Source organism: Abramis brama (assembly GCF_963993115.1).
Source record: "Abramis brama genome assembly, chromosome: 2".
Lineage (NCBI taxonomy): Eukaryota > Metazoa > Chordata > Actinopteri > Cypriniformes > Leuciscidae > Abramis > Abramis brama.
In genome coordinates this window covers 10,765,155-10,779,798 of record NC_139964.1, presented here as the reverse complement: position 1 = coordinate 10,779,798, position 14,644 = coordinate 10,765,155, and the positions used below count along the sequence as shown (strand labels likewise).

The 14,644-nt window shown below is 36.5% G+C and overlaps 1 protein-coding gene across 3 annotated transcripts; it reads left to right on the top strand.

Annotated features, from left to right (window-relative positions):
- The first annotated feature begins 2,746 nt into the window (after positions 1-2,746).
- On the top strand, positions 2,747-8,997 carry LOC311078448 (polymeric immunoglobulin receptor-like). 3 transcript variants are annotated; one of them, XM_084107257.1, is made up of 7 exons: positions 2,747-2,903; positions 3,349-3,669; positions 3,793-4,116; positions 4,943-4,960; positions 7,750-7,848; positions 7,948-7,985; positions 8,154-8,997. In XM_084107257.1, the coding sequence occupies exons 1-7, from the start codon at positions 2,855-2,857 to the stop codon at positions 8,280-8,282; spliced, it is 978 nt and encodes a 325-aa protein (XP_083963383.1). In that variant the 5' UTR covers positions 2,747-2,854; the 3' UTR covers positions 8,283-8,997. The 3 variants fall into 3 exon arrangements, with proteins under 3 accessions (XP_083963383.1, XP_083963382.1, XP_083963384.1); XM_084107256.1 differs by having other exon boundaries at positions 3,793-4,117; positions 4,920-4,960; XM_084107258.1 differs by lacking the exon at positions 4,943-4,960.
- Positions 8,998-14,644: the final 5,647 nt, after the last annotated feature.

Sequence of the window (14,644 nt, the reverse complement as noted above, 5' to 3'; positions counted from 1 at the left end):
GATATGAGTAGCCTATAGCAGATTTGGGGAGGGCCCATTCACTGGACCTTTTCAGGGGCCCAGTCATTTCTGTGGGCGGGCCTGATTGGACTCAAATGAAATAAGTTCAGAGAGATAATATGCTCACAATATAAGCACATATCAAATATGAGTTAATACATTTAAAGTCGGCATGAAATCAAATATGACAAATCTTCTTTTTATATGTAATATTGTAGTGTAGGGCTGGGCGATTTAAATCGCGATATTGTTATGCGCATCTCGTCAGTAAAGCCGGTTCCTTGATTAGTAGTAAATCACCATCACCTGCTTTCAGATGGAGCGGCATTTACTACAAAGAGCCGTAGTTAACTGACAAGCTGAGCCAAATCACATCAATATCGCGGACGTATCGCCAGCGATATTTAATGCGATATGGCTCAGCTTGTCAGTTAACTACGGCTCTTTGTACACAGCAAACACTCCTGTGTTAAATTAACACTCCTGGGAGTGTATGAGTCCACACTCAAGAGTGTTTAAGTTAATGAGATAATTAAGTGATTATTTTGGTGATGATTGAACATTATTGAAGACACCTGATGTTAACAAGCAGAATCACTGAAGGAGAAAATCTCAAATTGTAAGCCACCGTTATGACGATCAATGGTTGCTTTAGTTGGACTCTTGACCCATATATTATTAACATTAGATTTTGTTTGGCTGTTGTATCTGGCTTATAATCGCCAGTTGAACAAAGAAAAAAGTGATCTGATGGTGTTGGTTATATTATGACAATCATCATTTGAACTTGATCACTGAACTCATTAAAATCCTTCTTTCTGACTTCGATTTATGTTGTTGGTTACAGCATAACTGTGAATCTGCATAAATGCCCAGAATTTTTGATATAATATAAAGGATTTCTTAAAAGATGTTTAAAAAAGAAAATCATTCTTTTAGGCACACACAGATGTCAAGATTCAGCCTATGCATCTCAACAATGGTGACGAGCAGAATATTCAATTAGGAAAAGTAAATTACAAAGACAATTCAGATCATAATTTATTCATACCGCAATGCATGATGGGAGCCATTAATGAGTTGTGATTGGTGGAAGCCACTGCAATATGTTTTATTATTGTCACCATTGTTGAGATTCACAGGCTGATTATTGATGTCTGTGTTTTAAATGAATTTGTCCAAATATCTTTTGATCAGAACAATGTTTATTAAATATTTTGAATTAAAGTACTGATAATCATAGGCTGAAGAATCACAAAACTGCTGCTAACAAGTTAAATCAAACTATCTCAATAAGTTTCATTTTTCAGATCACAGCATGACTATGTCAAAACATAACCAACACTATAAGATAACATTTTACTTTGTTCATTTAACTGTTATAAATCAATAACAGCAGACAAACAACAGTAAATATTAAAGTAAACATATAATGGTCTAGAGCCCAACTAAAGCAAACACCCATCACCTTAATGGTAACTTACAATTTGTGATTTTCTTCTTCAGTGATTCTGCTTGTTAACATCAGGTGTCTTCAATAATGCTCAAGCATCACTAAATTAATCACTTAATTATCTCATCAGCCCTAAATGCCGCGCCATCTGAAAGCAGGTGATGGTGATTTACTAATAATCAAGGAACCGGCTTTACTGACGAGATGCGCATAACAATATCGCGATTTAAATCGCCCAGCCCTATTGTAGTGTTTATTATAAATGATTTATCTGTGCACTTCATTATTTTTTTAAAATTCATGTACCCTTATAATCTTTAATCAAAAACATTACCCTTCCCTCCCCCCTCGAAACGACCTCTCTTCTCTTTCGGTCACGTGCCATGGCGAAAGGGTGCGGCCAGAGCCGATGAGGGTGTGGCTATCGGTGTCTGTCTCGTTTCTGCACCGCTCATCTTGGTTCGCGGGAGGCTCATATAAATATGGGCTGATTCCTGCCTGAAAATTTAGCTGCTCGTCCTCGTTCTCGTCGCCGGGCTCCTCAATAAAAAATCCTTCATGGGAGGGTAACAGTGGGGAGTCCGGTGGAGAGAAATCCTCCACAACTGAATGTAAACTGGCATTCAAATCTGCCTCCATTTTGTTTGCAACGCCCAACCTCCAACGATCCAATCAATTCCCGAAGGACGAAATCAAGCCCCGCCCTACATTTTTTTCTAATTTCAGAAGCCGTTTCACTCGGATATACGTCACAACAAGGAAAAAATGACAATCTCAACTTCCGTTTCATGCCGACTTTAAATTGCAGTTGTCCAATTTAAGGTAGTCGATTTCTGCAAATGAAATGAGTTAACTCGAGTTTTAATTTAGTTGCCTTCCTTCTGATCCTAACATTAGGAAAGAGTGGATGAACTTTATTTTTAATGCAGTTCCAGCCCGCGTCAGTACCCTGATAGCACAAGTACATCTCGGAGACGTCTATATGATGCCTCCATTTACATCTGCAAGATGTATTTTTTAGAGTGTTTGCTCATCTGCAATAAGTCTCTACACTGTTAGGGGCCCCTTAGACCTTACCATGCTTTTTTACAATACTGGCAGCACTGTTGATCGCTGGTTACTGTAATGAATCTTTAACAGTGACTAACTGGACAAAAGAACAGAAAGATGGTCTTTGCTTTAAGTTTCTGTGTGTCAGTGACAGCAGGACGTATTTCATCACAGTGAGTCAGAAGAGTTTAGCAAGAAGGAAAAGGAAGAGGTGGAGCTGCTTGTTTTATAAAAAACTCTTTAAGAGCACAAGATAAAAATACAAAACCAGACGCAGAGGAAGAACTCGCAGTGTCTCTGACTGATGAACAAAACAAGCGGATTATTCACAGAGTTGTATCATTCGTGATTATGGAGACCTTCCTCTTGTTCCTCTTCTTCACTATCTGCCTGATTAAAGGTCAGACGTTTTTAATTACAGTATCTCAGCCTGTAACTATTTACTCACCTGATATTAAATCATGAGTATTGTACACACACACATATCACACACGCACATACACTGATGCCATGTTAACATGGTCTGTCATGTTTACACAGATCTGTGTAGCGTTTCAGTCTATTGTGTTTTGTGTGTTTGCTATCCCGGAGTGTTGTAGTGTATTATGTCCTATAGCTGATCTTGGTGAAATATTGTAAAGTTTTTAAAAAAAATATATTTATTTTTATTTTTATTGCACATTTATTGTCACAAATAAATCATCCTCAGAACTTATTCAGTGGTTTCCCTTCTCAATTCTGACTTCACTTCTGATCTTATCAAGCATTGTGTTATTATGTGTTTTACATTTTTGTTAGTCTGAGATTGTAAGGCTCTTAAAAGAGGAACTGAATATGATTGACAGGTCACATGGGTGATGCTGCTGACGGCGTGACTGGCATCACAGGAGGAAGTGTCATCATCAATTGTGTATATAGAAATGAAAATGAGAAAACAAGACAAAGTGCAAAAAGCTTTTGCAAAGTGTCTGGCAGTGAATGTACAACCATGACAGAAGTAAAGAGTGATTTATGGATCCCAGGAGAGAGATTCTCTATGATTGAAGATAAATCTCTGGGCTTGATCAATGTGATCATTAGAAACCTGACCGTAACCGACAGCGGGACGTACAGATGTCAAGCCGGCAGTAAAACCATTCAGACGGTGGATTTCAATGTGAAACAAGGTAAGAATTAATATTTATTTACCATGTTACTCATTTCCTCAGTCAGGGCTTCAGGTTTAACATCTTACGTTTATTCCTGAGACTTAATTTTACAGTAACAGGATTTGTTACACTTGTTTTCAGAGTCGTGTTGTGGGAGATCAGAGGAACAGACTGCGTATTTAGGAGGAACTGCTGTCATTCACTGCAAATATCCAGAAGAATATAAAGATCGTGGCAAGCAACTGTACAAAGTGCAGAATGGATCATTAGAGTCTATTATTATTGCATTAGGAAGTTCGTCCACCAATGGGAGGTTTTCTCTGAATGTAAACGAACAGGAACATGTTTTAACTGCGACTATTGCTGATGTGGGAAGACGTGATGCCGGGGTGTATTTCTGTGGGATATACACCAACAATCCTATCTACACTCCCCTTCTAACAGAGATTCAGCTTCATGTTTCAGGTGAGCAACAATTAGTAACAAATTACACATTAAAGGAACACTCCACAGTTTTTTCATATTAAACTATGTTATTCCCTTAACTAAGACAAGTTGATGCATACCTCTCTCGTCTCAGTGCGTGCACTCAATCGCTCTGGCGCGCGGCGACACTTTGATAGCACTTAGCTTAGCCCAGTTCATTCATTAGGGACCAAACAGAGATGAAGCTAGAAGCGACCAAACACCTCCACGTTTTCCCTATTTAAATACAGTTACACAAGTAGTTACACGACCAAGTATGGTGACACAAAATTAAACGTGGCGCTTTTCTAAGCGGGTAAAAAGGATAACTATAATGTATGGCGGAATAGCACTTGGGAGCACTTCGACTCGGCGCAGTAAAATCATCACTCCTGAAAAATCCTCTCCCTCTCACTTCTGTCATTAGAACCAACGTGACTTTTTACTGCGCCGAGTCGAAGTGCTCGCAAGTGCTATTCCACCATACAATATAGTTATAATTTTTACCCGCCACGTTTTGTGTCACCATACTTGGTCGTGTAACTACTCGTGTACTACTAACTTCATCTCTGTTTGGTTCCTAATGAATGAACTGGGCTAAGCTAAGTGCTATCAAAGTGTCTCCGCGCGCCAGAGTCTATTGAGTGCACGCACTGAGACGAGAGAGGTATGTATCAACTCGTCTTAGTTAAGGGAATAACATAGTTTAATATGAAAAAAACGGTGGAGTGTTCCTTTAAATGTACATGTAATGTCAATTAAACAATGTAATTTTCATGTCTGACCTATCGTCTGTATGTGGGCGACAATGGAAAACCAAGAACAGATGCTTCAGTCCAGATTGGTGAGTTATTTAACACACATATACACCTCATAATATCACAGAATTATTCTGCATTTGGATTAATGACAGTTCAGAACAGCGAAGTGTTGTGATGTGGTGCTTTACCATTCTATAGTATTTTTTGGAGGCCATGCCTGCTTCCTCTGAGTTTGATTTTGATTGGTCAGTGCGAGGATATTTTCCCAACATTCACCATCCTCCATGAAATCGCTGTATATCAGCCTGCATTTCCCATCTCAACCTACTTTCTCTTGTATCTCATGCTGCTGTAATACACTATCTGAATTATCGTAATGCTATTTTTATAAATCGCCGAGATGGGCGACCATAAACTTTAAACATGACGAGGGGAGATCGATAGCTGCTGTAAATGGTATTGTTTTATTAGTTTTTTCCACAACCGCCACATTGCCTTTCCTTCTCGTTAAAGAAGTGCATATTTACATTAGGGCTGGGCGATTTAAATCGCGATATTGTTATGCGCATCTCGTCAGTAAAGCCGGTTCCTTGATTAGTAGTAAATCACCATCACCTGCTTTCAGATGGAGCGGCATTTACTACAAAGAGCCGTAGTTAACTGACAAGCTGAGCCAAATCACATCAATATCGCGGACGTATCGCCAGCGATAATTAATGCGATATGGCTCAGCTTGTCAGTTAACTACGGCTCTTTGTACACAGCAAACACTCCTGTGTTAAATTAACACTCCTGGGAGTGTATGAGTCCACACTCAAGAGTGTTTAAGTTAATGAGATAATTAAGTGATTATTTTAGTGATGATTGAACATTATTGAAGACACCTGATGTTAACAAGCAGAATCACTGAAGGAGAAAATCTCAAATTGTAAGCCACCGTTATGACGATCAATGGTTGCTTTAGTTGGACTCTTGACCCATATATTATTAACTCTAGATTTTGTTTGGCTGTTGTATCTGGCTTATAATCGCCAGTTGAACAAAGAAAAAAGTGATCTGATGGTGTTGGTTATATTATGACAATCATCATTTGAACTTGATCACTGAACTCATTAAGATCCTTCTTTCTGACTTAGATTTATGTTGTTGGTTACAGCATAACTGTGAATCTGCATAAATGCCCAGAATTTTTGATATAATATAAAGGATTTCTTAAAAGATGTTTAAAAAAGAAAATCATTCTTTTAGGCACACACAGATGTCAAGATTCAGCCTATGCATCTCAACAATGGTGACGAGCAGAATATTCAATTAGGAAAAGTAAATTACAAAGACAATTCAGATCATAATTTATTCATACCGCAATGCATGATGGGAGCCATTAATGAGTTGTGATTGGTGGAAGCCACTGCAATATGTTTTATTATTGTCACCATTGTTGAGATTCACAGGCTGATTATTGATGTCTGTGTTTTAAATGAATTTGTCTGAATATCTTTTGATCAGAACAATGTTTATTAAATATTTTGAATTAAAGTACTGATAATCATAGGCTGAAGAATCACAAAACTGCTGCTAACAAGTTAAATCAAACTATCTCAATAAGTTTCATTTTTCAGATCACAGCATGACTATGTCAAAACATAACCAACACTATAAGATAACATTTTACTTTGTTCATTTAACTGTTATAAATCAATAACAGCAGACAAACAACAGTAAATATTAAAGTAAACACATAATGGTCTAGAGCCCAACTAAAGCAAACACCCATCACCTTAATGGTAACTTACAATTTGTGATTTTCTTCTTCAGTGATTCTGCTTGTTAACATCAGGTGTCTTCAATAATGCTCAAGCATCACTAAATTAATCACTTAATTATCTCATCAGCCCTAAATGCCGCTCCATCTGAAAGCAGGTGATGGTGATTTACTAATAATCAAGGAACCGGCTTTACTGACGAGATGCGCATAACAATATCGCGATTTAAATCGCCCAGCCCTAATTTACATATGTGAATTATCTTTTGAAGCATATTGTATGTTTTATACACAGCGAAAAAAGCCTGTATTTGACCGAAATTCCAGAATTGTCTGCTGACTATTGATAGCGTAGTGATTGTTTATATGGATGTCAATGAAGAGGATGCTAAATACCATTTTGGTTTTAAGATTTTGCCAATTAATAGGCAAGAATAAACCTGATGTCCTCCATGATTCCTACACTGTAAAATCCAACAGTGATTCTAACTAACACTTTTTTAGTTATCTTTATTTAATGTCTTAACTTAATTGTTGAAATCCAGTAAACTGTACTATTCACATACTATGCTTTTTTTTTTTTTACTCAGAAAACCCGAGTTAAGATTAACGGATTGGTTTGAGTGCCGTTTTGTGAAGGAAAAAAAAAGTTTTTGATGCAGACTTTTCACTCATTTCCTCCACTTCTGCAGTTATTTTTGCATTCACCGATTTCCCAAATTCATCTTGAATGTTGAATTGTCAATACAACAATACAATTTTAAAGAACATCACATAAGCTGACTTCATAAATTGATTTTCCTAAAATGTTTCAGTGTTCCCGTTGGTTGGGCACTTCATTTACATTAATTGGAAGTAATAAATAGTTTGCTTTTAAAATGTGACTCTGACTTCTAAAGTTAAATATATTAGCTAAGCATTTATCAGTACAACATATTATTCCTATTTCACTTTATTCAGATTTTTAAAGGCAATCGGTTTAAATGCTTTTTTTTTTATTATTAATTAATTAGATTTTTATAGTGTGATCTTTCTGACAAAAAAGATTTCCGACAGCATGTGAAGGCAGCATCAAATCTCAACTTTTACTGTCATGTGTGTGTTTTTCAGATCTCTACATCATCAGTACGGTGTGTTCGTGTTTGATTCTGTTGTTAGCTGTAGGACTGAGTTTGCTGTTGTTCAAGTGCAGATGGAAAAAGACAGAAGGTACAAACACATATGCTCTGGTTTTATGAACAAACCAAATGCGATGCTCAAATGTATCAACTTCTGAATGTTTACTGTAATAATTTGGTCCATCCACAGCTTCAGTCTCATCGGATCCGAGGAACATCGGCGATGAGGTAATGTTTCTTTCTTCATACAGTCTTTCTCTGTTCGCATGATTTCTGCTATACAGTATTGCCAAAACAATGTAGAACCATGATTGAGTACAATTGCAAAAGTAATAATAAAAAAAAAAATACAATTACATATCATATTATAAAATATAATGAATATTTCCCTTTCAGGAAGTAAATTCTCCTTATTATGAAGCGATTCAGGACTCTGCTCAGGTGTCCATTGGTTTAAACACAGTTTATGCCACGACAAATTTACCCCCTGACAGTGATTTCTACACACTGGCTGAAAAGCCTTAAAACACTGAATCCTGAAGACACCCATCATAATCTCCCCATTCTTTCCTCATTAATTTGACTCATGTATGCAGTATGTTGTATTTTTCCAATTATTTGGGATTTTTTTGTTTTGTTTTATTTGCCAGTCGTCTGCTACAGTCATATAAACTCTGTTGGCATAAAAGTCTATGTTTATATGAATGATGTCATTCAAATTAACCACTTTAAGACCAAATGTGGGTTTAATGGCCGTTAAAGAGCACAACCTTAAGATTGTTTAAAGTAATGAATAATTTTGAAACCTTAAGTTTTTTTTTCTGACAATCACTATGTGAAAAGAAAGTATGCAAATTGACACAACAAGGGTCAAAAGGGCAATATTTGACACAAGAGTCATATTTGCCAGAACAACTGAATGAATGAATAAATATACTTTTTTTTTTTATAGAAGTAATATTTTATTGAAAATGCCTGTCCTCTCATTATGGACACTAATGTCATTATTAGATCATACTGACACCAAGTGGTTGAATATTCAGGTTAAACCAGTACAATACTTTTGAATGGTGCACGTTGTCTCTGGTTATGATGATCAGTGTTGGTGAACTGATGAAAAATAGTTCTTATTCTGACATGTTTATGTTTTCTAAACTGCCCTAAATCTCTTTGAAGATCTAGAGTATACATTTGTTGGTGTCTGCTAATTGGTAAATTAATAAATGTAAGTGTTGGACTGAACTTATTCAATGAAGATGTCAATAGAGGGAGCTGCAGACACTGTATTTCATAGAGAGGAGGAGCAAATTAGTGTTTGTGTGTGTGTGAGCGAGAGAGAGAGAGAGAGAGAGAGAGAGAGAGAGAGAGAGAGAGAGAGAGAGAGAGAGAGAGAGAGAGAGAGAGAGAATTTGAAAAAAAAAACTATTTACAAAATCACTTCACAATTAGTTATTTGTTTAAACTTACAAAATTAAATAAAAAAAATATTCATCATCAACAATTGTACACAAAACAGATACAAAGGTATACAAAAGCAGCAAGATCACACATAGCTTTCTTAAATCTAAAATCAATCAAAATTATTGCTCTAAGTAAAGACTTAAAAACAACAATAACATTATAATCGCTTTTTGGTTCTTTTTCCTTTTATTTTGATCTTTCTACTCATGTAGATCACCATTTTAGACTGCCCAAGAATATGAAGCATATTGAAGCATAACACGCTTTCATAACAAGCCAAAAATAAAGGTTTGTGGACAAAAACACTCATTAAAATGATTACACAATTCTTTCACCATTACAAACAAAGGTTTAAGTCTGAGGCATTGCATAAAAGCATGAAACAGTCTCTTTTTGAGAAAACGGACAACCTGAAAGAATTCACCACAATATTCACCGCCCCATGAAGGATTCTCCACTGCAAGTCCCCTGTTCTTTTTGATAACGGTGGCTTGTACAAAACTCTCCATTCAGGTCTTGCCTCATCACCTACTTTTAAAACAGAACGCCAAAGGGTATCGACTCTCTTATCAAGTGTCTTTTTGTTGAGAATGAGCACACACATTTTATACAAATCTTTTACCACACATGAAAAAAAAAAAAAATCAAAAGATGAAAACTTTTTTTGTTGAAAGAAACACCCTGAATACTCTTTAACATTTGGTTGAATTAACAAACACGGAAAATGATCTTCACTGTCATGGGCATTAGTCCCTAAAAAGAAGTCCTCTAACATCATTTTTTAACTTCTTTTAACTTCACTCTCAGATCTGAGATCTGATTCCTAGTTTTACAGTAACAGCTTTTACATTCTTAAAATTAGGCCCAGTTTAGCACATAAACTGGTTTAAAGCAAAAACTCCCTTTTTTGTAATATCCTGAGTTTTGTAATATCTTATTGAATCTTGGTAAAAAAAAAAAAATTGGTCGCAGACAGATCCAGTCTTGCCTTAAAAATCATGGGTTCACTCAGAAACCAAAAAATGGAATAAAAATGTTCAGTCCTTTTGAATATGGAAAAAAACCCTCCAAAATAGACTTTACGCCCGTTTCACACATACTCCGTGTGCAGTGCATATGCGGTGTGTGTTGCAATGCGTATGCGGTACAGGAGCAGCACGCGCTATAGTGCTTTCACATATGCTGCGTTTGCAGTGCGTAACTGATCCGCGGCTGTACCACAAACACATACACAATATTTGTATTTCAAATGCAGAAGTTATCAGCAACTTTTATTTAAAAAAAAGTTTTGTCAGCATTGCGATTCTCTTTGTACACATACACTCTTTAATAGACGTATTCATGTTTAAACACAATTTAAACAACGTACTGTATTATTCAATTTATTACTTCTATATAATTATATTTTAAGTTGCTCAAGCAAGTGGTAAAATATTTAACCATGTTCTTATATTAAAATCGTATACATCTTAAATTAAAACTTAAAATTGACAAAAACAGCAGACTCATACCCTTTCTTTTGCATAATTTAAATCTTTATCGGCTATAATAAATCTTGCATACAAATAACTTGTTTTTCCACCTCCACGAATGAGACGAGTGTTGTTCATTTGTCGCCTTGTTGAAGTAAATTGTACTTTTCCTAGATTTTTTCTAAAAGTAAAAAGATGACTGTGAAAAATAGTAGTAGGCTATATAATTAAATGCATTTATGGTGAGATTACTACATTTTATTTAATTTAACGCATTTATGGTGAAATTACTACATTTTCATGTCAATCTGTGTTCATTTTGACCACGAAACATGCGCTGTCACTTTAATTCAGCGTTTGCAGCACAGCAGAAATAGACTCGGTGCGGAAACGATCTCTGCACTGCTGTATACGCACCGCAACTGGAACGGATCGACGGACCGCAACCGCGTGCAGTGTGAAAGCTCTAACCTGTTAACATGGGTACGGAAAAAATTACGCACCGCATACGCACTACAAACGGAGTATGTGTGAAACGGGCGTTTAGACTTTACTTTATTGTCATTCTCACAACACGGATGAGGGGAACGAAATAAGAACTCAGGTCTCGGTGTTGACCAACTACTTCAGTGATTAATAAATACTAAAAAAAAACAAAAAACAAAAAAAAAACATTAAAAAAACATTTCCTTTATAAACACTGTCATACTTCAGACATTTCCAATTAAAATAAAATAATTTACAAAGACAGTATCAAAATAGCAGCAAGTTAATAAATAAATAAAGTGCAGTGCTAATTCTTGAGAAGAAAAAGGCATGGCAGTGTGGAGGAGTTCATTAGTCTGACCGCATCCAGGTAGAAGCTGTTCTTCAGCTTTCTCAGGAAATATAGGCATTGATGGGCTTTTTTTTAGGTTGGTCAAGGTGTTTTGGCGCCAGGTGAGGGTGTTGGAGATGTGTACTCCAAGGTATCTGATGCTGGACACCCTCTCCACAGCTGCACCATCGATGCGGAGGGGAGGGGGGGGCAGTGTCCTTCTTGCGAAAATCCACAATCATCTCCTTGGTCTTGTTCGTGTTCAGAATGAGGTTGTTCTCCTTGCACCACAGCTCTAGTCTATCCACCTCCTCCCTGTATGCTAACTCGTTCCCTTTAGTGATGTTGCTATCGTAGTGGGCTCTGCAGTCATGTGTGAGCAGTGTGTAGAGCAACGGGCTGAGGACGCATCCCTGGGGAAGCCAGTGTTGAGGATGTTGTATGATGATGTAACGTTATTAACTCTTACAGACTGGGGTCTGTTGGTCAAGAAGTCCAAAATTCAGTTGCAGATTGATGGAGCTAGACCTAGTGCTGCCAGTTTATTCACCAGTGTCTGTGGGATGATTGTGTTAAATGCAGAACTAAAGTCCAAGAAGAGCAGCCTCACATAGGAATCCTTGTTGTCCAGGTGTGTGAGGGACTCGTGGACCACAGCAGCGATGGCGTCAGCCGTCGAGCGGTTTCCACTGTAGGCATACTGGTGATGGTCAGCTGTTATGTCGATGGACTTTTTTGTGTGTGACACATAAATTGAATTTTTAAAAAAATATATATTGTATGAAATAGAAAAGCTCCTGCAGCAGGTGCATTAGCACAACAGGTAGCCTCAAGCTACATGACACAATTTAATTGATTAATATTGCACTTTTACTAAAAGCTCACTTTAAAACACCATCGAGTATTTGTATCATATTCCGGTCGCGGTTTAAAATGGTTTCAAGTCAAAAAAAGATTTTGAAATATGTTATATTCAGCATTTTATATGAAGCTATGGGCTATGCTTACCTATAACTTTATTCTTTATTCATATAAAAACATAGCCTGGCTCCGCCCTCCTGCGTACTTCCGCTCAATTTTATTTCCCTTCAGTACTACGTCTGGGATTGTGGTGTATTCTTTGGTTTTCTCCGATCACTTTTTTGGCGGTCCAATCAGCGAACAGAGGGAGTGGCTGAGAACGATGACGTTGATGTCGTGCGTTAGTTTGAGTTGTAGTTCAGTAATGGCAGGGGAGAAAGATGCGAGCGAAGCCATGCGGTCCGTTGTGGCAACACTGCCGAATATCCTGAAGTTAAAGGGATAGTTCACCCAAAAATTAAAATTCTGTCATCATTTACTCACCCTCAAGTTGTTTCAAACCTGTAAGAATTTCTTTTTTCTGCTGAACACAAAAGAAGATATTTTGAAAAATGTCTGTAACCAAACAGTTGATGGATCCCATTGACTTCCATAGTATTTTTTCCCTACAACACTGCAGAATATACAGAAGTTAAAGCCGGAGCAAGAACAATCTTTGCTGAATTTTGTTGGTGGCCATGATGTTGTGGCCCTCCTCCCCACGGGGTTCGTCACGACCATACGTTAGCGATTGCTTGTGGCAGATCCAGAGTGACTCTGGGCAGATCCAATAGTTTTAAACTCCAACAGAATACTCGCCTACAAGGAAGTTAACGCTTGTCAATGGAGAGAGGCCAGACTCTCTGTGCAAATGAAATGTACAAGAGTCTGGTAGAACCAGGCTAATAAAAACACCCCAAATCGCACGAAAATCACACACAAAACACATATACTTCAATCGTGCATTTATTAGCGTCTTGTTTCAGGTGAAGCGATGTCACTTTCGCTTCGTTATCACAGATGTTTTTTTTTGTTTGTTTGTTTTTTTAGCTGCTTACATAAACTTTATTTTTTAGGACACAATAGTGATCCAAAACCTCTCCAGCTCATGAGCGACACCTACTGGTCAGAGCAGAATCAACAGAATTTTTTATTTTTATTTTATTGATTTTAAGAATTACAATTACAGTCAGGGGGGTATACAAGGAGTAAAGCAGATAAACAAACATAAAAGACATACATAAACAGCGACAAATTTAAAAGTTAAACAAAAATTTGAAAATGTTTACAGATTGAGACACACTTTGTAGCTTTCTTATTTTTCAAATCCAATGTTGTGTTTAGGTATTGTAAAATTTCTGCTCTTAAAATGAAAAATAAAGGCTTGTTTACTTCAAATTTACACTTATGAATACTAAATTTCACTAACAGAAGAAGCAGATTAATTAAATAATATTCCTTATGAAAGGATTTGTCATAAGAGAAAAAAAAAACATTTCTAAAGCACAGTTGAATGCTGGGCATGATATGAGCTTTAATAAAGGAACAGAAATCTGACAAACTGTATGAGGACAACTCCAAAATAAATGATAAAATGTTTCATCACAAAATGATCACAAAATGTATCAATATCACAATTAAATCTGTTCACAAGATAATAATTACATGGGTAATATTTATAAATGAGTTTAAGTGAAATTTCTTTGATTTTGTTTGTGATTAAATATCTGTGAGGAAGTTTCCCATTTTATTCCATAACAGATTATCAGCACAACATGTTATAATAGCAGGTCTGGAGACAATATCCCTTTGGAACAAAGCCTGTACACAACGATTATTATTTTTAATACAGGAAAGAGAGAAACAGATACGGCCTACTTCAGTATCAGCAGGATCCAACGAGTATGGAGAGAGCAGAGGACAGGTGTTTTTAAGAAGCATGTTTAGACCAGAGGGAACAGCATCCATAACCACAGCAAAGTCCTTAGGAGTAACTGGAATATTATATTTAGAAAGGAATTCAGAGTAGGTCAACATAAGACCTTCATTGTTATACAGTTGTTTTTATTTTTGTCAATGACAGGTGAAAAATTAAGTTTACATCATTCCTCTTCATTCTTTACAATCTTAATACCTAAATATGTGATTTCATCTTTAATGGTAATATTACAAATTGACAGAAGATTATTGTTTTTAAGAGACATTAATTCACACTTGTTTAAATTCAGGAGTTTACCATACTCAACAGACTGTAAGAAAAGATTTAAAAGGAGCAAGGAAAGGATTTAAGAAAAGGA

What these genes read in the sequence shown, in the direction of transcription:
- LOC311078448 (XM_084107256.1), top strand. Translation starts at nt 2,855, where the DNA reads ATGGAGACCTTCCTCTTGTTCCTCTTCTTCACTATCTGCCTGATTAAA. An exon ending in CACTATCTGCCTGATTAAAG is followed by an intron (nt 2,904 to 3,348) that starts GTCAGACGTTTT and finishes TATGATTGACAG; the next exon opens with GTCACATGGGTGATGCTGCT. An exon ending in ATTCAGCTTCATGTTTCAGG is followed by an intron (nt 4,118 to 4,919) that starts TGAGCAACAATT and finishes TCTGTATGTGGG; the next exon opens with CGACAATGGAAAACCAAGAA.